The 21,159-nt window shown below is 43.9% G+C and overlaps 1 protein-coding gene across 1 annotated transcript in view; it reads left to right on the forward strand.

The window, feature by feature from the left end:
• The window catches only part of CAPRIN2 (caprin family member 2), a 682,604-nt gene that overhangs the window by 74,807 nt on the left and 586,638 nt on the right, over positions 1-21,159 (forward strand). Inside the window, exon 6 of the mRNA XM_086952790.1 lies at positions 10,914-10,996. Coding sequence (XP_086808916.1) covers positions 10,914-10,996 — 83 coding nt within the window. The remainder of the gene's footprint in view (positions 1-10,913; positions 10,997-21,159) is intronic.

Consider the following 21,159-nt stretch of genomic DNA (forward strand, 5'->3'; position numbering starts at 1 on the left):
TATTGCCACTGTGTTTAGATGTTTTAAATTTTTTTAAATCATATTGAGAAAATGGGATTGGAGATGGGATGTGGCAAGCAAAAGTCTGCAGATCTAAGTGTTACAGAAACCACTGAATCTATGTGAAAGATGAGGAGGAGAAAACTAGCAAAGGAGAGAAGAAGAATATACTTGGAGGGAAGTAAGTTTATAAATGTGACCAATATCAAACAAAAAAGGATCCCCCGATTTAAAGGAGAGCGGACAGGGAATACTCAAAGAAAGAAAAAAAATCCAACACCCGCTTCCTTTGCTATATACGGTCATAAAAAATAAATCTGAAGTTTCACTGCATATTAATGCTTAATCATTTATTACACATTTGTAAAATGAATTTAAATTCATGTAAGTCATAGCAGTAGTAGCACAAATTGACTCATTTTCTATGTTCTCATTGTCTTACTCTTATCACCTTCCTAATCAAATACACTCCTACTGCATATACTGAACTCAACCAGCACTTAAAAACAAAAATCACCTGAATAAATATATTTCTAATTACGGTATTCAACACAAACTTTTTTAATTATACTATTATCAGATGTATATAATCCAAACATCAATCGTATATCTGTGGGAATTGTCAACAAATGTGAAATTTTCCACTGTTTTTATAACTCCTTACAGCCTCTGGTTATTTTATCTTGACTTATCAATATTTTCCTTTGTTTAAATCTGATGTATGTGATTTCTTTTCCTGTGGATAAACCCAGGTTGATCTGGGTCTCAGTTCTACCAAGAGGGAACGCAGTCTTATCTGTCAGGATACCAATATTGATTTTTGCATCTGTTCTGGAATATTAGTCTGTAGGTGCCATATAAGGTGTTATACTTTCCCTTTTTGTGTAACAGTAAAGTAGCTGCAAGTCTCCTGCAGAATGTTTATAAAAAAAGGTTGGTAGCTATCCAGCTGGGAGATTTTACCAGCCTTCAGCTTAGCTGTGCTTCTGATCAACTCCTCCACATCAATCAGATGGGAAAGGTTTGCTATTTGTTCAGGTGGCTGTGCTCTTGACTGCTTCCGATAGGAAGTAAGGAAACAACAAACTTGCCTATACTGAGAAGCTATTTTTTAGAGAACAACCGTTGTTGAAGCATACATGAAAAAATCGCATGAACACTTGCTTTTAGAATTGCAACTTTTACTTTAATTCTTTTTTAAAGACTATTGTGATTTTTAGTCTTTTTTTTATCTTTTTGGTGCATGGGAGTACAAAACCATGAAAAATATTATACATTTATATACAAGCAAAAAACAAACATTGGTATGTACATAGTTCAGATAAACTCACACTCAACACATTCTTGGCCGTCCAATCATAACAAAACCACATTCATACTGGTCCCAGTGTCATGAAACAGTTGTGTAAATACAAAACAATCTTATTTGCTGTTTTTTACACGTTAATCAAACTTTTTCAAAATTTTGGGAAAAAGAAGAAAGTAATCTTTCAATTAGTTGACACATTCCATATGGAAGAGAATGACAAGGGACCGGGTCGGGTCGACGCGTTTCGAACCCTGTAATTCTTAGGGTTCTCTTCAGGACCACAGATTTAACTATAAAGAAAGAGGAAAACAATCGTCACTAACCAAAACCTAAGAGATCGACGTCTCAACCATTGCTCAGTTTCCCTCAGCCTACCTCAACAAGTGGGTCAAGGCTCCACAGAAAGCGAGAGGAGACAGATGCATTCCAAGTGGAGGGGGAGCGAAAGGTGCTGAAAGAGAAAGGAGGTATACTCAATCTCGCTGTGCATTTCACTCATTACTGTGCCTAGGCTGGTTTGTATCAGAGCGGGTCTGCGCGCTTACCTTAAAAGCGGCGCGTGTACGTTCTAAGGGTGCTTCCCAGTCGGGTTGCGCTCGGTCCGATGGTACGGTTCCGGCGTCACTGAGGCTGGGGAATGAAAAGGCGGAGATCGCGGGTTACCGTCAAGCGAGGGTAGTCGCATTGGCAATTGCTGGATGTCGGCGCTCACTGGCCCCACGGTGTTATGCTTACCGTGATTTGTGCTCCGGTTCTAGAAGTCTGAAAATTATTCGAAGTACTCGCTCCTCACCCTGCAGTCAATGGCGGGTTGCTGAAGCCTCACTGCGGTGTAGCTTATGGCTTCGCCCCGGGGGGTGTTGGGAGTTGTAGTGCTGTTGATGTGCCAGAAGGATTATGGGAGATGAAGTCCTCTTTCCAAATTCAAGAGTTGGTTTTATAAATTTCAAAGATTTCATTTAATCCATTGACCGCTGTGTCATATTTCATGATCAGCAGAGCTTCTCTTTGGTTCAATCTTGTTTCCAAATCACCCCCTCTTGGGTCATTTTCAATTTTGGACTGCACAGTCCACTTGAAATTGTTGTTGTCATGTTTCTGAGTCAACCAATGATGTACTAAGGGCGCATTCTCAACTTCTCTGCGCAACCTGGATTTATGCGGAGTAATGCGTTGCCTGACTTCTTGGGTGGTTTTCCCAATATATAACTTGGGACAGGGGCATAAAATCGCATATACAACATTCCTTGTTTTACAGTTAGTGAAAACTTCATGCTTCCAGTGGATGTTATTGAACGAGAACAACGTCTCTTCTATGGTTGCATGACAACAAATGCAAGTTCCACATTTATGGTGTCCTTTAGTCTGTGGAAAGCCAAATAGACTTCTTAGGGTCGGGGATTTTTCAATGGGTAGCGCTGCCCTCACAATATGATTAGCCACGCTCTTTTCTTTTTTAAAAGCAAACAAAGGCGGATTCATAAAATCCTCATGCAAGTCCTTCACTAGATGCCAGTTTAGATTTATCAACTTCTTGAGTTGATTCGCAGCAGGGCAAAAGGTTGACACACACACCACTCGATTTTGCTCCACTCTAGCTTTCTTGTGCATTAATGTCTCACGTGGCGTCCACCATGCTCTTTTAAGAGACATTTTTAATAGTTTCTTCGGATATCCTCTTAGGAGAAGCCTCTCCTTAAGTAAATTTGCATGCTCAAAATATTCCTCTTTGCATGAACAATTCCTTCGAATCCTGAGGAATTGTCCAAATGGTAAATTTTGTCTCAGACTTCGCGGATGGTTACTCGTGAACAACAATGCTTTATTTCTATCTGTCGATTTTCTAAATAAAGTTGTTTCCAGGCTTCCATTGCGAGGTACAACTTGTACGTCCAGGAATGTGATAGATTGGTTAGAAGATGTACAATTAAACTTTATATCACTTGTGCGTCCATTAAGCCATTCAACAAACACATTGAGAGTTTCAAGGTTCCCAGTCCAGATGAGGAAGACATCATCTATATATCGCATATAATGCGAAATCTGGTGACTGAAGGGATTGTCATTGTAAATGAATTTTTGCTCGTAGAGACCCATGAACATAACCGCTAATTCCGGGGCAAATGGACACCCCATAGCTACTCCCTTAACCTGAAGAAAGTATTCGGAATCAAAAGTAAAAAAATTCTTTTTCAGTGCGAAAGATGCCAGCTGAAGGATAAATTCTGAAGGGACCTGACACGGTCTATCACGTGTGTCCAAGAAGAATGAAAGTGTCTCAAGAGCTTGATCTTGAGGGATCTGAGTATACAGCGAAACGACGTCTAGCGTCACTAGAAGCTGTGTGCTTTGTTCGAACGATATTGTGCTGATTCTTTGGAGGAAAGCAGTGGTATCTTGAAGGTGAGCTGGGATCTCTTCAATAAAGGGTTTTAAGAAAAAATCAATATACTTGGCGACTGGTTCTAATAAGGATTCGCACCCAGAAACTATAGGGCGTCCTGGTGGATTTACTTCATCCTTATGAATCTTTGGTAGTAGATAAAAAACTGGAGTTCGTGGATTTTTATTCTGTAGAAATGCCAGTTCTTTAGGTCCGACAAACCCTAGATCGAATCCTTTCTGAATCGCTAGAAACAATTCACTTTGAATTTCAAGTGTGGGGTTTTTTGTAATGAGTCTGTAACATGAGTTGTCGTTAAGTTGGCGGTAGACTTCCATTTTGTATTTATTAATATCCCAGATAACCACCGCTCCCCCCTTGTCTGCTTGCTTTACTACTATAGTTTTGTCGTTTTTCAAGGTTGTTAAAGCATCCTTTTCAGCTTTTGCAAGATTAAATTTGACGAACTTCCTCTTTTTTTCAAGGGCTGATATTCCTGATAGAACCGTCCGTTCAAAAGTAATAATCTCCTTAGGTATTTTTGAACCAGCTGGGCAAAAGGTGGATTTCTTTCTTAGTCCCGTTACTTCGGGTTGATGTTCCTCGCATATGTCCGAGAATGTTTTTAGTCTTATTTTGCGACAGAATTCGAGTGTTTCTAACTTCATCTTGATGAAATCTGTGGGTCTCGACGGGACAAATCCAAGGCCCTTTGTCAAAATTGATGTTTCAGCTTCAGTCAAAGTTCTATCGGATAAGTTAAATATAGATGGGAGATCTAACTCTTGTAGAACCGGGATCGTGTCCTCATTTCCCATGGCTGGACGGGTCGTGAGCGACCTCTGGTCTTCTGTGGGCCTTGTCCTAAAAAAGGAGCCTGGTTTTGTTGTCGTCGTTGTCCCTGATCTTGTTGGTTGCCTTGCCTGTTTTGATAGGATCTGTTTGAATTATTTGAGTCACTTCCGGAAGATGATGTATCTGAGAATGAGACAAATTTACGTCATGATCGACCTTGATTGTCCTGGAGGAACCTCCGCGAATCAGGGTTCGAGTAGAAGTCTTTTCTTAAGTATGGATATACGGATTCCAGGGAAAAAATTTTCTTATCCAGCTCAAATTTATTGTTTTTTTGGGCGACCGTGAAGTCCTTAAATTCACCGATTTCTTTTTCCACCTTTTCCAGGAGTCCTTTGGAATCGGTTATTAGTTGATTGTCTTGAATTTCTTTTTCAAGCACTGCAATTTCTTCAAGTTCTTTTACCGAAATCCTGTGTGCTGTCTCAATCGTAAGGACCATCAGGTCCCTACTACACTTTGTTTCAACACCACTGAATCCTTTTTTGTATTCAGGGTCGTCCGTAAACACGACGGGAATGTTACGAATTTGAAGTCCTGCAGGACTTCACGGTCGCCCAAAAAAACAATAAATTTGAGCTGGATAAGAAATTTTTTTCCCTGGAATCCCTATATCCATACTTAAGAAAAGACTTCTACTCGAACCCTGATTCACGGAGGTTCCTCCAGGACAATCAAGGTCGATCACGACGTAAATTTGTCTCATTCTCAGATACATCATCTTCCGGAAGTGACTCAAATAATTCAAACAGATCCTATCAAAACAGGCAAGGCAACCAACAAGATCAGGGACAACGACAACAACAAAACCAGGCTCCTTTTTTAGGACAAGGCCCACAGAAGACCAGAGGTCGCTCACGACCCGTCCAGCCATGGGAAATGAGGACACGATCCCGGTTCTACAAGAGTTAGATCTCCCATCTATATTTAACTTATCCGATAGAACTTTGACTGAAGCTGAAACATCAATTTTGACAAAGGGCCTTGGATTTGTCCCGTCGAGACCCACAGATTTCATCAAGATGAAGTTAGAAACACTCGAATTCTGTCGCAAAATATGACTAACAACATTCTTCTCGGACATATGCGAGGAACATCAACCCGAAGTAACGGGACTAAGAAAGAAATCCACCTTTTGTCCAGCTGGTTTAAAAATACCTAAGGAGATTATTACTTTTGAACGGACGGTTCTATCAGGAATATCAGCCCTTGAAAAAAAGAGGAACTTCGTCAAATTTAATCTTGCAAAAGCTGAAAAGGATGCTTTAACAACCTTGAAAAACGACAAAACTATAGTAGTAAAGCAAGCAGACAAGGGGGGAGCGGTGGTTATCTGGGATATTAATAAATACAAAACGGAAGTCTACCGCCAACATAACGACAACTCATGTTACAGACGCATTACAAAAAACCCCACACTTGAAATTCAAAGTGAATTGTTTCTAGCGATTCAGAAAGGATTCGATCTAGGGTTTGTCGGACCTAAAGAACTGGCATTTCTACAGAATAAAAATCCACGAACTCCAGTTTTTTATCTACTACCAAAGATTCATAAGGATGAAGTAAATCCACCAGGACGCCCTATAGTTTCTGGGTGCGAATCCTTATTAGAACCAGTCGCCAAGTATATTGATTTTTTTCTTAAAACCCTTTATTGAAGAGATCCCAGCTCACCTTCAAGATACCACTGCTTTCCTCCAAAGAATCAGCACAATATCGTTCGAACAAAGCACACAGCTTCTAGTGACGCTAGACGTCGTTTCGCTGTATACTCAGATCCCTCAAGATCAAGCTCTTGAGACACTTTCATTCTTCTTGGACACACGTGATAGACCGTGTCAGGTCCCTTCAGAATTTATCCTTCAGCTGGCATCTTTCGCACTGAAAAAGAATTTTTTTACTTTTGATTCCGAATACTTTCTTCAGGTTAAGGGAGTAGCTATGGGGTGTCCATTTGCCCCGGAATTAGCGGTTATGTTCATGGGTCTCTACGAGCAAAAATTCATTTACAATGACAATCCCTTCAGTCACCAGATTTCGCATTATATGCGATATATAGATGAGGTCTTCCTCATCTGGACTGGGAACCTTGAAACTCTCAATGTGTTTGTTGAATGGCTTAATGGACGCACAAGTGATATAAAGTTTAATTGTACATCTTCTAACCAATCTATCACATTCCTGGACGTACAAGTTGTACCTCGCAATGGAAGCCTGGAAACAACTTTATTTAGAAAATCGACAGATAGAAATAAAGCATTGTTGTTCACGAGTAACCATCCGCGAAGTCTGAGACAAAATTTACCATTTGGACAATTCCTCAGGATTCGAAGGAATTGTTCATGCAAAGAGGAATATTTTGAGCATGCAAATTTACTTAAGGAGAGGCTTCTCCTAAGAGGATATCTGAAGAAACTATTAAAAATGTCTCTTAAAAGTGCATGGTGGACGCCACGTGAGACATTAATGCACAAGAAAGCTAGAGTGGAGCAAAATCGAGTGGTGTGTGTGTCAACCTTTTGCCCTGCTGCGAATCAACTCAAGAAGTTGATAAATCTAAACTGGCATCTAGTGAAGGACTTGCATGAGGATTTTATGAATCCGCCTTTGTTTGCTTTTAAAAAAGAAAAGAGCATGGCTAATCATATTGTGAGGGCAGCGCTACCCATTGAAAAATCCCCGACCCTAAGAAGTCTATTTGGCTTTCCACAGACTAAAGGACACCATAAATGTGGAACTTGCATTTGTTGTCATGAAACCATAGAAGAGACGTTGTTCTCGTTCAAGAACATCCACTGGAAGCATGAAGTTTTCACTAACTGTAAAACAAGGAATGTTGTATATGCGATTTTATGCCCCTGTCCCAAGTTATATATTGGGAAAACCACCCAAGAAGTCAGGCAACGCATTACTCAGCATAAATCCAGGTTGCGCAGAGAAGTTGAGAATGCGCCCTTAGTACATCATTGGTTGACTCAGAAACATGACAAAAACAATTTCAAGTGGACTGTTCTGTCCAAAATTGAAAATGACCCAAGAGGGGGTGATTTGGAAACAAGATTGAACCAAAGAGAAGCTCTGCTGATCATGAAATATGACACAGCGGTCAATGGATTAAATGAAATCTCTGAAATTTATATAACCAACTCTTGAATTTGGAAAGAGGACTTAATCTCCCATAATCCTTCTGGCACATCATCAACAGCACTACAACTCCCAACACCCCCCGGGGCGAAGCCATAAGCTACACCGCAGTGAGGCTTCAGCAACCCGCCATTGACTGCAGGGTGAGGAGCGAGTACTTCGAATAATTTTCAGACTTCTAGAACCGGAGCACAAATCACGGTAAGCATAACACCGTGGCGCCAGTGAGCGCCGACATCCAGCAATTGCCAATGAGACTACCCTCGCTTGACGGTAACCCGCGATCTCCGCCTTTTCATTCCCCAGCCTCAGTGACGCCGGAACCGTACCATCGGACCGAGCGCAACCCGACTGGGATGCACCCTTAGAACGCCCACGCGCCGCTTTTAAGGTAAGCGCGCAGACCCGCTCTGATACAAACCAGCCTAGGCACAGTAATGAGTGAAATGCACAGCGAGATTGAGTATACCTCCTTTCTCTTTCAGCACCTTTCGCTCCCCCTCCACTTGGAATGCATCTGTCTCCTCTCGCTTTCTGTGGAGCCTTGACCCACTTGTTGAGGTAGGCTGAGGGAAACTGAGCAATGGTTGAGACGTCGATCTCTTAGGTTTTGGTTAGTGACGATTGTTTTCCTCTTTCTTTATAGTTAAATCTGTGGTCCTGAAGAGAACCCTAAGAATTACAGGGTTCGAAACGCGTCGACCCGACCCGGTCCCTTGTCATTCTCTTCCATATGGAATGTGTCAACTAATTGAAAGATTACTTTCTTCTTTTTCCCAAAATTTTGAAAAAGTTTGATTAACGTGTAAAAAACAGCAAATAAGATTGTTTTGTATTTACACAACTGTTTCATGACACTGGGACCAGTATGAATGTGGTTTTGTTATGATTGGACGGCCAAGAATGTGTTGAGTGTGAGTTTATCGGAACTATGTACATACCAATGTTTGTTTTTTGCTTGTATATAAATGTATAATATTTTTCATGTTTTTGTACTCCCATGCACCAAAAAGATAAAAAAAGACTAAAAATCACAATAGTCTTTAAAAAAGAATTAAAGTAAAAGTTGCAATTCTAAAAGCAAGTGTTCATGCGATATTTTTCATGTATGCTTCAACAACAGTTGTTCTCTAAAAAATAGCTTCTCAGTATAGGCAAGTTTGTTGTTTCCTTAGTTCATTGTTGGCTCAGCCTTGCTGAGTTTTGTCAAGACCCTCTTTTGTTATTCAAATCCGATAGGAAGTAAGCGGAGGTATCTTGTGTATAATATAGTCCATTCATTTTTTTCATGAAAGTTCTTAATGTACGTTTTTTTACATAAACAAGAAAAATGACACGCCTTAAGCGTGACACAACCATTTAATCTCAAAAGCGTGACATAGTTCATTCTTAAGAGCACTAACTGCACCCTATATGCCTGCATAGTCCAGTTTGAGGCCCAGTTTGATCATCAAACCATGTCTTCTTTCCTTTGTTTTTATCTTAATTTTCAAGCAAATTAATCTATTTTATTGTCCCTGCTGTAGTAACGCTGATATATCTGGAACAGTGTTTACTTTCTTGTTGCTATACAGTGCTTTAACTTGAGCCCTAAGCTTACCCTAAGTTTAGCCCCTTTGGATCCTTTAGGTTTTCATAATTGGGATTCATAGTATTGTCTTGTCTCCACTCTGATCTTACTGAGCCTCGAGGAAACTGATATCAGACATCCTCTAAACACCCTTCAACACATTTCAGTGTGCACTGTCCTATCTTGTCCAGATTGTAAAGGTCTTGATTGGTACTATCACATTTGGTGTGGGCCATTGGATAAGTATGCTTTCATATATTGATGTTTTAAAAGTCAACAATGGAGCCCGGATGAGTCAACACAGGACCTCGGGAAACATGATTATTAGAAACAGTGGTCCCATGCAAGAGAATTCATTCAACCACAATAAATATAGACACAATGGAACTATATTAGTTTGACATGTCCAGCCGGACACAGGTCTCAATCTTTACTTAATCAGGAATCAAAGGACAAAAATGTAAACGGGAATTCCTTCAACAGTTCAACGTAGTGGGGCACAAGCATGCACCCAAGCACTTACAGATTTGTACAGTGAGGAAACAAGGAACAAAACAGGGCTATCAGGCAAAAGCTGTGAGTTTCTGTAGTATACAATAAGGCAGAAAATTCAAAGATGCACCTTTACATATACATGACATAGTATACGTTCTGTGTAGGGTGCACAAAAAGGTAGACGGCGTTTCGATCCCACTACGTACTCATGGGGATCATCATTCGGGCTGCCCAGATACGGGAGCCAGGCTACTGCATTGACAGGAAGGGAGACCACCCGACTGATCCGGGTCCTCACATTGTCAATAACACCATCTCATCCCACTTGACGCGTTCCTCCTGGCTCCCGTATCTGGGCAGCCCGAATCACCACCCCGCTCCTCTGCTCGTACCCACGAGTGCGTCAGGGTTCAGCCCCAAGGCAATAGAGGCTTATAATTATTAGGCTTTATTCAATGTCCATGATTATCCCCATGATTACGTAGTGGGATCGAAACGCCGTCTACCTTTTTGTGCACCCTATACAGAACGTATACTATGTCATGTATATGTAAAGGTGCATCTTTGAATTTTGTCTTATTGTATACTACAGAAACTCGCAGCTTTTGCCTAATAGCCCTGCTTTGTTCCTTGTTTCCTCACTGTACAAATCTGTATGTGCTTGAGTGCAGGCTTGTGTCCCACTACGTTGAACTGTTAAAGGAATTCCCGTTTACATTTTTGTCCTTTGATTCCTGATTAAGTAAAGATTGAGACCTCTGTTCGGCTGGACATGTCAAACTAATATAGTTCCATTGTGTCTATATTTATTGCAGTGGAAAGAATTCTCTTGCCTGGGACCACTGTTTCATATATTAATTATTTTTATACAACTGTGGAAGTAAAGCGAAAAGCATATTGCTGATCCTGTGACCCATGCTTTTTTTTGCAAATCACTGACCGACCTTGCTTTTCCCTTAAGCTGTATCAACTGAGGTAACTTGCATTCTGTTACTACTTTTCGCTCAAATCCTTGTAACTATACAGTTGATCGTTATTTGTTTGAGAAGGCTGGTAATAAGCCTAAAAGTTCAGAATAGTAAAGTGCTTCTTGGCATGCGTGGTTTGTGAGCTGCCATTACATTTAGAAGTTTTGACACAGACTTTTTTTATTTAAGTCTTGAAGATCAAATGGAACAGTTGTCTCTGTACTACTGGGACCTTTTGGAAGGCAGTGAGAAAAGTGTTGCAGGCACCACCTGTAAGTATGATATTCATTTATATAGCAAGTACATTAACTGTTAGGATTATTTATGTCCATTGCCCTTTTTTTCTTTGATGCAATTACTGTTGCGTTTAAATCAGTGTGACATTAGATTAATCATTGACTTGTCAATATATCCAACCCCTTAGATTCATTAATTGTCAGTTTGAATAGGAATGGTATCAATATTGTGATGAGTCCATTAAACTGTTAAATAGCTGTAGGAAAACAAGATTTTTCAGCTATGGAAGTGGGTGCAGAAGGGAGGCTAGAGGGCCATGGTTACTAAAATGCCAAAACAAGCCGACTCCTATTGGGTGAATTGCTTTTTGTGTGGAATATCTTGTTTCTATTTGGTAGCTTGGCACAAGCAGTACATGTGCACACGGGTAAATGTATAATGAATTAAATTAAGCAAAAATTACCCCATAAGGAGTTATTGAAAAAAACTAAATCTTTTCATTTGGAAACAGTGGAAAATATACATGTGCATCCGTGGTCATGGCCAACCTGCGATAGGCTGCAGTTATGTACGAGTTAACTCTGGCAAACATTTAAGGATTAGGGAAATTCCTTGAGCTCAAATCTTCAGTGGTTCAAGACCGGAAGCTACAGCCTGGCAGGCCTTCATGAAACTTTATTTCTTTGCAATCTCACTGAAGCACTGATCTTGATACTCCCTAGCTCAGTGGCTGACTGTCAAAATATAGTGAGGCAAGTCTACCAGAGATTTAAACATTACAACATCACATCTCAACATTTTTAGTGCTTCCAGAAGTTCCCAGTCATTCAGGAAAGCAGTTTTTGATGCCAGGCTGTGAGTTGACTTCGCATGAAGGCTCCCTTTACCTCCACAGCAAAATGTCTAGTTAGATCTGGGTCCAAAAGCCCCCTTCAGTAGCTTAGGTAAGGGAGAGATTTTACATAGGAATTCTGATAAGGTCCTGTTACAACTGGTCTCAAGTTTCTCTTCCATGCTGAGGCAGTTTTTGCCATCTTCAGAATCTTTTTGCAGTCTCCAGACCCAGGTGAGAAGTTCCACAAGGCAAGCTGCCATTTATGTCTGGACCTTAATCCCCTAAATTGTCTGCTGGGTGGGGGAGGGAGAGGTAGGGGAGGGGTGTCCTTTGAGACTTGTACCATTAGATGCTAGTCTACTACCTTTTGGCTAGTTTCACACTTTACAGACACCACACATGTACCACTAGATCTTGTGAAAAGGTCTGGTTTTAGAGACTAAAGAGCTGATAACACTGCTCAAACTCTGGCAGGATGTCTTTCAGAGCAGCATTTTACTAGGTAGTTCTCAGACGTGGTAGCACTCTCTGGATCATTGTGTGGATCTAACTTCTGAGGAAATCAGGGTAAAGTTCTGCATCATAATATCCTCACTTATGGTCCTAAACATAGAGTATGTATCCATTCGGAACACATCTTTTCTATAGAATAGCTTCAGAAACTTGATTGCCGGTAGACGTTTAAATATAGGTTGGTTGTCACCTCCATAATGAGCAGGATAAGTTTATGTAGCCAATTTAGGGAATAGCAAAATTGCTACATTGCAGCGCCTAGCTTCACACGTTAGATAAATGTGCAACCCTGTACTTCATTACGTGAACTGATGAAAAATGGCTACTGACTTATTTGCACCTGGTCAAACAGAGAACGCTACTCCTATAAGGGCTCATCAGCTTTCCTCTTTGAGCATGCACTGTGGATTTCAGATTTTCCCCTAATTTGTTGAGGCTTGATTCTTCAATTTAACGTTTTTGGGCTTCTTGATATCATTAGTCTCCTAATCTGGTCAAGCATTTTTTTAATACGTTAATGCAAGTTCTATTCACAATGCGCCAGGATACTCAAGAGTAGTCGCGCGCGCTACAAATACCTATATAACATAACATAATGCCTTTAATTATTTTCAAGTGCTCTTCCCAGGAGGGGAGATTATAAAATAAGGCATAAGCATCTCTGCCACTTAAAACACTCCTGAAGATCATAGGAGCATCTGGTTGACATGGAGGCATGTTTTTGTACGGACATGTTCGCCATCAAAAGGATGATGACAAAGCCCCAGCTGATGTCGGGACATTGACTGGGAGGACTCCGTGAGTATCACCGTATGACATCTGACAAATATCCTACATTACAGTTAAAGTATATGCCAGTGACCAGATGTGTCAAGATACTTTACTGTTGCACATTTTTGGTTCATCAAGCTGTCTCTTAATCTACAACACTTTTGCAGTTACCAGAAAGGATACCAAAAATTACTATTTCTGCCAGTGATCCTATTCTGTATGTTTTACCTCCTTAAATATTCCACTAAAGTTGGTTATTGGTCATAAAACACATTACGGACTTCAATAAATTGACACGGGCCGGAGGCAGATCATTCGCGTTAGAATGAATCTGCAGGTCAGTGATTTTTAAAATAACTCACCTTGCTACTATAATTATTGTGAGTTCATTCTTTGAAAAACTTATTTTAACATTCAGTGAGGAATAGAGCGGTGTTCTTAGGTCTGGGGGCTAAAGGGCACTTGCACTTCCGTATTCCACATCGCCGGGTCAGCTGTCTAGTTGCTGTTCCTAGCGCAGCTTGATCTGGATAAAAAGTGCATTATGATGCGACCCCGCCTGGGCCCAGGGGCCAGAACCCCTGCATCTCTTCCTTCAACCCAATACTGCTATTCCAGCACTCAGCTCAAGAATTTAAACAGCCCCCTGGGGACCACTTGTGCTTCCTCATGCCCTCCGGATCAATTTCCCGAAAAATGCCCACTGTGTGACCTCTCTTCTATTAGACTAGGGCACACCTCACCCAAAGATCAGTTCAGAATCTTATTACTCAACTGTAGGTCCCTGCCCAAACACACTGCAAAGATTTGGCTGCTCCTTAAAGACCAAGACCCCGATGTGCTGTTCCTCACAGAAACCTGGCTCAGTGCCAGCTCGGAGCCTGACATTGTGCAAGCACTACCTCTTGGTTTCGTGATGCAGAGAACAGACCCATCAACAGGTAGAGGTGGTGGGATCGCCATTATTTACAAGGAACCATTTATCTGTCGCCTGTTGGGGAACCCTCTCAGATTGTGAAAACACATTTTATCATAGAATTCTTTCCCCTTCTCTCAATCACAGGCGTTATCGTCTATCGGCCTCCTGGATTGATAGGAGCCTTCGCTGTTGGAGGTGGTGGTTAATCTTGCCAGCTCGGCGGCTAACTTTACTATCCTTGGAGATTTCAACATTCATATTGATGACCCGTGAGCGGTAAAGGCAGGCGAGCTGGCCAGAGAGACCCCAACTGTCCCAAAAGATCGACATGCCACTCATGTCAAAGGACACCTCCTCGACCCGGTGTTCTCCAGTCTAGAGGACCTTAGAGGGACAGATCCCATCCCACTTCCGTGTTCGGATCATCTCCTGGTGTCTTTCCTGCTCTCCACAGGTTATCATACCTGCCATGCAAGCTTTCTGGACCAAGCTCCCCTTGGAGAAATGGACCCAGGAACTGGAAAGGACCAGACCTATCTCGAACCCGTGCCCAGTCAAAGCCAATGAGGATTTTCTCAGCTGGATAAAGGAGTCACTTGACTGTCCTTCCAAAGGATAAAAATGACTACTGGTCCATGGTTCTCCCCTGAATTGCGCACCTTAAAAATCTGTAAGGTTATGGAAAGACAATGGAGGAAAGACTTTCTACCCAGCAAAAAACTGGATTATAGGGCAGCCATCCGTGTCTATAAAACAGAATTAAGAAGAGCCTAGGCCTCCTATTACGCTAGGATTTTATCAGCCGCTACCTCTCCCAAAGAAACCTTTACTATTATTAAAAAATACCTTAAAGCCCCGTTCCACGAATAGTTCCGGACATCTCTGGCCAACGGTGCAACCAGCTGGCCGAATATTTCACTACCAAGGTTCGGCATATGCTGGAATCCCTGCCACTTAGGGATGATGATGATGGCAAGTCTCCGCACTTAGACTGACTTTGACCTCAGTCCCTCCGAACACACTCTTGAGGTACCCCTGCTCCCCCCCTCCCCCCCCACCCCCCCTGACCCCTGTCTCAGGAAACTCTTCTTACCTTGTTCTCGGTAAAGAGCGGATGACCGAAGGATCCGGCCCCACTTAATATTCTGCAACAGGTTGCCCTAATTATAGCCCCCAACATGACGGATGTGATTAATGCCTCTGTCCACAGGATTAGTTCCCACTAACTGGAAATGGGCCATGGTAAAAGCCCTACTTAAAAAAAATCTAGACCCAGCAGATCTGGGAAACTACCGCCCCATTTCCCTTCTGCATGGAATGGGCAAGATAGCCGAGAAATATGTCATTCAAACCCTCTCCAGATTCCTTGAAACCCACAACCTACTCCATTCCTCTCAAACAGGGTTCCGACCTCGCCAGAGTACCGAAACTGCTCTGCTAGCAGTGGTGGAGGAAAGTAGGAAAATTCTCGACTCTAGAGGTTCTTCAGCCACCTTAGTCCTCGACCTGAGCGCAGCGTTTGACAGTGAACCATATGATTCTGGCCCAGCGTCTCAAGAGTATAGGAGTAAATGGCATAGTGCTTCAATGGCTGTGCTCTTTTCTGGAGGCTAGAACCTTTCAGGTATTTGAGGAGAATATTGCATCCAAACTCTCCTTTTTGCTGAGCGGAGTACCGCAGGGCTCGTCGCTTAGCCTTACCCTTTATATGGCCCCTCTGCCAGCCATTGTAGCCCCCTCTGGTATCCGGATCGTTGCCGATGACCAACTGGTGGTTGGGTTAAACTAGGCAGATCAAAAAAGCAGTGCCCTCTATACTTGTCTGGAGGACATCTCAAACTGGATGGATACATCCCAGCTTAATGGTGGCAAAACCGAGATTATGATATTGGGTAACCCCCTCAGCTTTAAGTCCAGTTCCATGTGGTCTTCTAGCATGGGGCCACCCCTGGTCCCGAAGTTAGAAATTAAGAGCCTGGGCATATGACTTTAAGACTCAGGCCAGGAGGACAGCAGCCCTCTGCTATGGCCTTCTTAGAATGGCCCCTAAAGTTCTGCCCTTCCTTCCCTCCCAAGCAAAAAAAGTACTGGTCTAATCACTCATACTATATAGACTGGACTATGGGAACACGCTTTATTTGGGCGCCCTCACCTTAGTAGTCTCTAAACTTCAGTCTGTTCAAAATAGCGCCGCCAGACTTCTGACAGGAGCCGCAAACAGACAATCGGCAAAACCTACACTCCCGTCCCTCCATTGGCTCCCAGTGCAGGAACGCATTAGATTCAAAGCTCTATGCCTGGTACATAAGTCGATGCAGGGGCTCGGTCCTCCTATTACCTCAGCCATGATACGCCCGTGTAAAGCAAATAGGAAACTGCCGTCAGATGACCTGTACCTTGCCGAGGTCCCTAGGATCAAGAAGTCCAGAAGTGGCGGTCAGCTTTTTTCCTATAATGCCTCCAAACTCTGGAACTCTGCAATTACATCTGCGCACTGTCCCCAATCCTCTTGTTTTCCGTAAACAACTGAAGACAGTTCTAATTCCATAGTTCTGCTTCCCCTGTTTGTTTTTTAGCACTAGGACGCTTCCGGGTAGCCACGCGCTCCGCGCTCTATAAATGTCCTTCCATTCCATAAAGAGGAGGACAGTTCCTACTTTACTAAATGCGCCAGCTCATGATCAAAAAGACTCTCTCAGCAACACCCAAGAAGGATTTAATTTCTTGTCACCACTGCTCTGCTACAATATGTATGATAGGTTAATACAGCGGATGGAAAAAACCATTTAAATTTAACTTTCTGGCATACCATTGAAGTTCATCATACCTATATTATATACACAGAAAAGGAAAAAAGTGACATTCTTGTAACTGTATGTACTGGTTATGCACTATTCTAATGTGAAAATGACATGGTTTGCATAAAGTGTCCAATAAACACATTTAACACATGACCGGCATAAAATGAAAGTTGCAGACCCAATTACCGCCTTCACCATATTCTTTGTCAAACTCCATTTCATCATATTCTCAGAATTCTACAGCAGTGTCTCCTTTGCACGCATCCTGTTAGGGTTTCAGGGTGTATAAGAGCGCCCCAAATAATATCAATATTTAGCAGAACATGCCATAGGCATCTGAATCAATCATTGAGGCACTTCAGCCTAGAGTTGGTCAAAGACAAACTTTGCAGTCAGTTACAGGTTTTGGTGGAATAGATATTTCTCATGCGTATATTATAAAAATGGCTACACCAAGACTTCAAAAGAAGTTCAGAGTGTCTGAGCAAGAACTATCCTATTTTTCAAGAACCTGACTTTGAATTTCAGTTGTCTGGAAAATTGTGCCTCTCTGATCCTGAAACATCAGTTCCTAGCATCATGATAGTTAGAAAATTGATGCTGCAGGGTGAACGTATGCGGTACTGGTACAGTAGCGATCAAAACAGCGAGTGATATAGCTTTGTTGGGCAGGCATAACAGATTATTTTGGGAATTCCAGTCCTTTTTTTGTGGAAAAGTTCCCCAAAGTATGCAGACAATACCTAGAGGTACTCAAAGAACCGTTGATAAGCTACCAAGCCATCATTGCTGCTCTTGACAGCCAAACAGTTCTGAAGCCAATCCATCAGTGATCTCAAAGCCCAACTACTCACCCATGAGGGTCTCAAGGTACTGGGTTGGTGGTGGTTGTGATGGGGGAGGCTGTAATTCAGTTGAAGAGCAAGGTCTTGAGGTCCTTCCTGAATTGCAATGGCTATTGCCTGAAGTGCAGAGGCAGGGAGTTCTGGATCTCTGCTTCGAGGTAGAAGGATCTTCCTCCCGCTATGCTCTTGCGGATCCTTGGGATGGTGGCCAGGGCTAGTTGGGAGGAGTGGTTGATGGGACTGTAGAAGGAGAGGCGGTGATTGAAGTATGCAGGTATGGCATTGTGGACTACTTTGTAGGCATGCATGAGAAGCTTGAAGGCCAGTGAACGTCTCCGGTGTCTGCTAGTGTGGTTGCGGTGTAGGATGTTCAGGATAAATCTGGCGGAGGCGTTCTGGACTGTATGCTGTTTTTGAGTTTCTGGGTGGTGCTGGCATAGTGCATTGCCAACACAACCTCAAAATCATCTCCTACGCCGACGACACCCAGCTGATCCTCTCCCTCGCCAACGACCCTGCCACCGCCAGAACCAACCTACACAAAGGGATGAAAGAAGTAGCCAAGTGGATGAAGAACAGCCGCCTGAAACTGAGCTCAGACAAGACGGAAGTCCTCATCCTTGGAGCATCACCCTCTGCCTGGGACGACTCCTGGTGGCCCCCGGCCCTAGGCAGCGCACCCAAACCAACGGACCATGCACGCAACCTGTGTTTCATCCTGGACTCCTCCCTCTCGATGACCAGACAAGTCAACGCAGTCTCATCTTCGTGTTTCAACATCCTACGCATGCTCCGAAAGATGTTCCGGTGGATCCCCACCGAAACCAGCACTCGTCACCAGCCGACTGGACTACGGCAATACCCTCTACACCGGAACCACAGCCAAACTACAGAAAAGACTCCAACGCATCCAGACGCCTCCGCACGACTCATCCTGGACATCCCCCGACACAGCCACATCTCCAGACACCTGAGACCTGCACTGGCTCCCCGTCAGCAAGAGAATCACCTTCCGTCTCCTCACCCACGCACACAAGGTCTTCCACGACCTGGGCCCCCGGTACCTCAACAACAGCCTGTCCTTCTACACTCCCACCCGTCAACTGCGATCGACCAGTCATGCCCTCGCCGCAGTTCCACGCATTCGAAGAGCCACCATGGGAGGAAGATCCTTCTCCTACCTGGCAGCCAAGACTTGGAACTCCCTCCCCATCCACCTCCGTCGTACCCAAGACCACCTGTCCTTCAGGAAGCAACTCAAGACCTGGCTGTTTGAGCAGTAGCGGACCCCCGTCCCCATGCGCCTTGAGACCCTCCGGGTGAGTAGCGCGCTATACAAATTTCCTTATTGAGTGGTCCTCTGCTGACCAGCGCATGGGTGACCGTTTTGCTGGACTCGAGGGGGATCTATTTTAAGATCATACAAAGGATGCTGAGCAGGGGGAAACAGGAGGACGAGACTGCGTTGATTTGGCAGTTCATTGATAGCGAGAAGTCCAGGGTAACACAGGTTTCGTGCGTGGCCCGTGAGTGGGGGATGGTGGGCTAAATTCAGAGAGCTGCAGGCCACTAAGTTGTCCCAGGTGGAGGAGCCCAAGAGAGGACTTCGGTTTTGTCTGAGTTGAGCTCGAGTCAGCTGTTCTTCTTCCAAGTGGCAACTGGCTTCCTCCTATTGTGGAAGTTGCGCTTGACGGCTGTGGGTTAGTCTGTGAGCGAATCTGCTGGGTGTTGTCGTGTAGGAGATAATGTTGATTCTGTGGCCTTTGACTGGTGCAAACGGGCCCATGTAGATGTTGAAGAGTGTGGGGCTCAGGGAGGATCCCTAAGGCATTTCTCTACTGATCTCTGGGAGTTGAATGCTGGGAGACTGACTCTCTGCTTTCAGCCGGTGAGGAAGGAGCAGATCCATTCTAGGGCTATGTCGCGGATGCCGACTTCATGGAGTCTTGCGCAGAGGGTGTGGTGGGAGACTGTCAAGTGGCCGAGAGGTCTTGAAGAATGAGTGCCGCAGTCTCATCTCGGTCGAGGAGGGTACAGATGTCATATGTGGCGGTGAGGAGAGCTGTCTCTATGCTGTGGTTGCTTCTGAAGGTCCAGGATGTTTGTATTGATAAACCAGAGAGTTGGGCGTTGATGGCTTTCTCCATGACTTTGGCTGGGAAGGGGAGCAGAGAGATGGGTCTGTTCTTGAGGTCTGTCTGGTCGGCAGAGGATTTCTTCAGCAGGGGGTTGATCTCTACATGCTTCCAGTCTTTCTGGAAGGTTGCAGACTCTATGGGGCAGTTGATAGTACAGCAGAGTTTGAGTGCAATAAAGTTGCCGGAATTGAAGATGTGGTGAGGACCGGGATGCTCTTCGTGATCTGGAGAGTAGTCAGAGGTGAGGGTAGTACAGTTAGTCAAGGTCTGCTAGGGGTTGGAGCCATAAGGTGCGGTGTTTGCAGGTGGGGTGGGTGAGTCTTGGGTTGTGAATTGGTCAGAGATCTCCTTGATCCTTAGGTGGTTGGTGGGGTTGTTGCAGAGGTCTTGAGACGAGGGCGGGGTGGGGAGGTGATATCTGCTGTCTGTTCTGGGTTTAGCAAACTCTTTGACCACAGTCCAGAGTTCTTCGTTGTTGTGTGTTGGTGTTGCTCAATGGCTGCTTTCTTTATTATTCTGAGGCAGTGGTGTTTGGTGACCGCGGTTTTTAAGGCTGCTCCTCAATCTTTAATCGTGCATTCTGCCGATGCACCTGGACGCATTGAGGGTGGCGAATAACCTTCTGGCTTTTTTGGAGGGCTGCTTGCCTGAGGGTTTCCTGAGTGGGGCCAGTGTATTGGCACAGTCGGAGATCCAGTGGTGGAGGTTTCATGCAGAGTTGTTGTCATCCATTGAAGTCTGTGGTAGGATCTTGCTGAGGGAGGTTGTGAGCTGGTCTTTGGTGACCTTGTGCCAGCTTCGGTAAGGCTTGTGGTGGGCGTGGTAGTGTACGGTGTGTTTGGTGAAGTGGACACAGTGGTGGTCTGTCCAGTGGGGCTTGGAGGTGTGGCTGACTATGATGATGATGCTTGTGAAGAAGATTAGGTCGATCGTGTGTCCTGCGTGGGTTGCTGTTGTGATAAATGTTTGAGTCCAATTGTTGGGAGGTTCTCCAGGAGGGTTGAGTTGTTATGGTCTTCACGGTTGTCCAGGTGGATATTGAGGTCACCAAGGAGGATGTAGTTCATTAAGTCTGCTATGGCTTTGCTGAAGGGAGGGGGGGCGCGGAGGTGCTCCATGTTGGGTGAGTGCTCTTCTGAGCTGGTTGGAAGGTGGAGGGTGTCTTGTTCACGATGGCGATGCCTCCTCCTGGTAGTTTGATGCGATCTTTGGGGATGGAGATTGAGATGTCCGTGCCTGAGCTGGAGTTTATCCAGGTTTCTTTGATGAAGGCAATGTCAGGGGAGATGGAGTCGAAGGTCCCAGATCTCCACAGCATGTCTTGAGTGAGGGTGTTGAGTAGGATGCATCTGAGGTGGTTGGGTCTAGTTCTCGAG

Source organism: Lissotriton vulgaris, chromosome 1_2 (genome assembly GCF_964263255.1).
Source record: "Lissotriton vulgaris chromosome 1_2, aLisVul1.2, whole genome shotgun sequence".
Lineage (NCBI taxonomy): Eukaryota > Metazoa > Chordata > Amphibia > Caudata > Salamandridae > Lissotriton > Lissotriton vulgaris.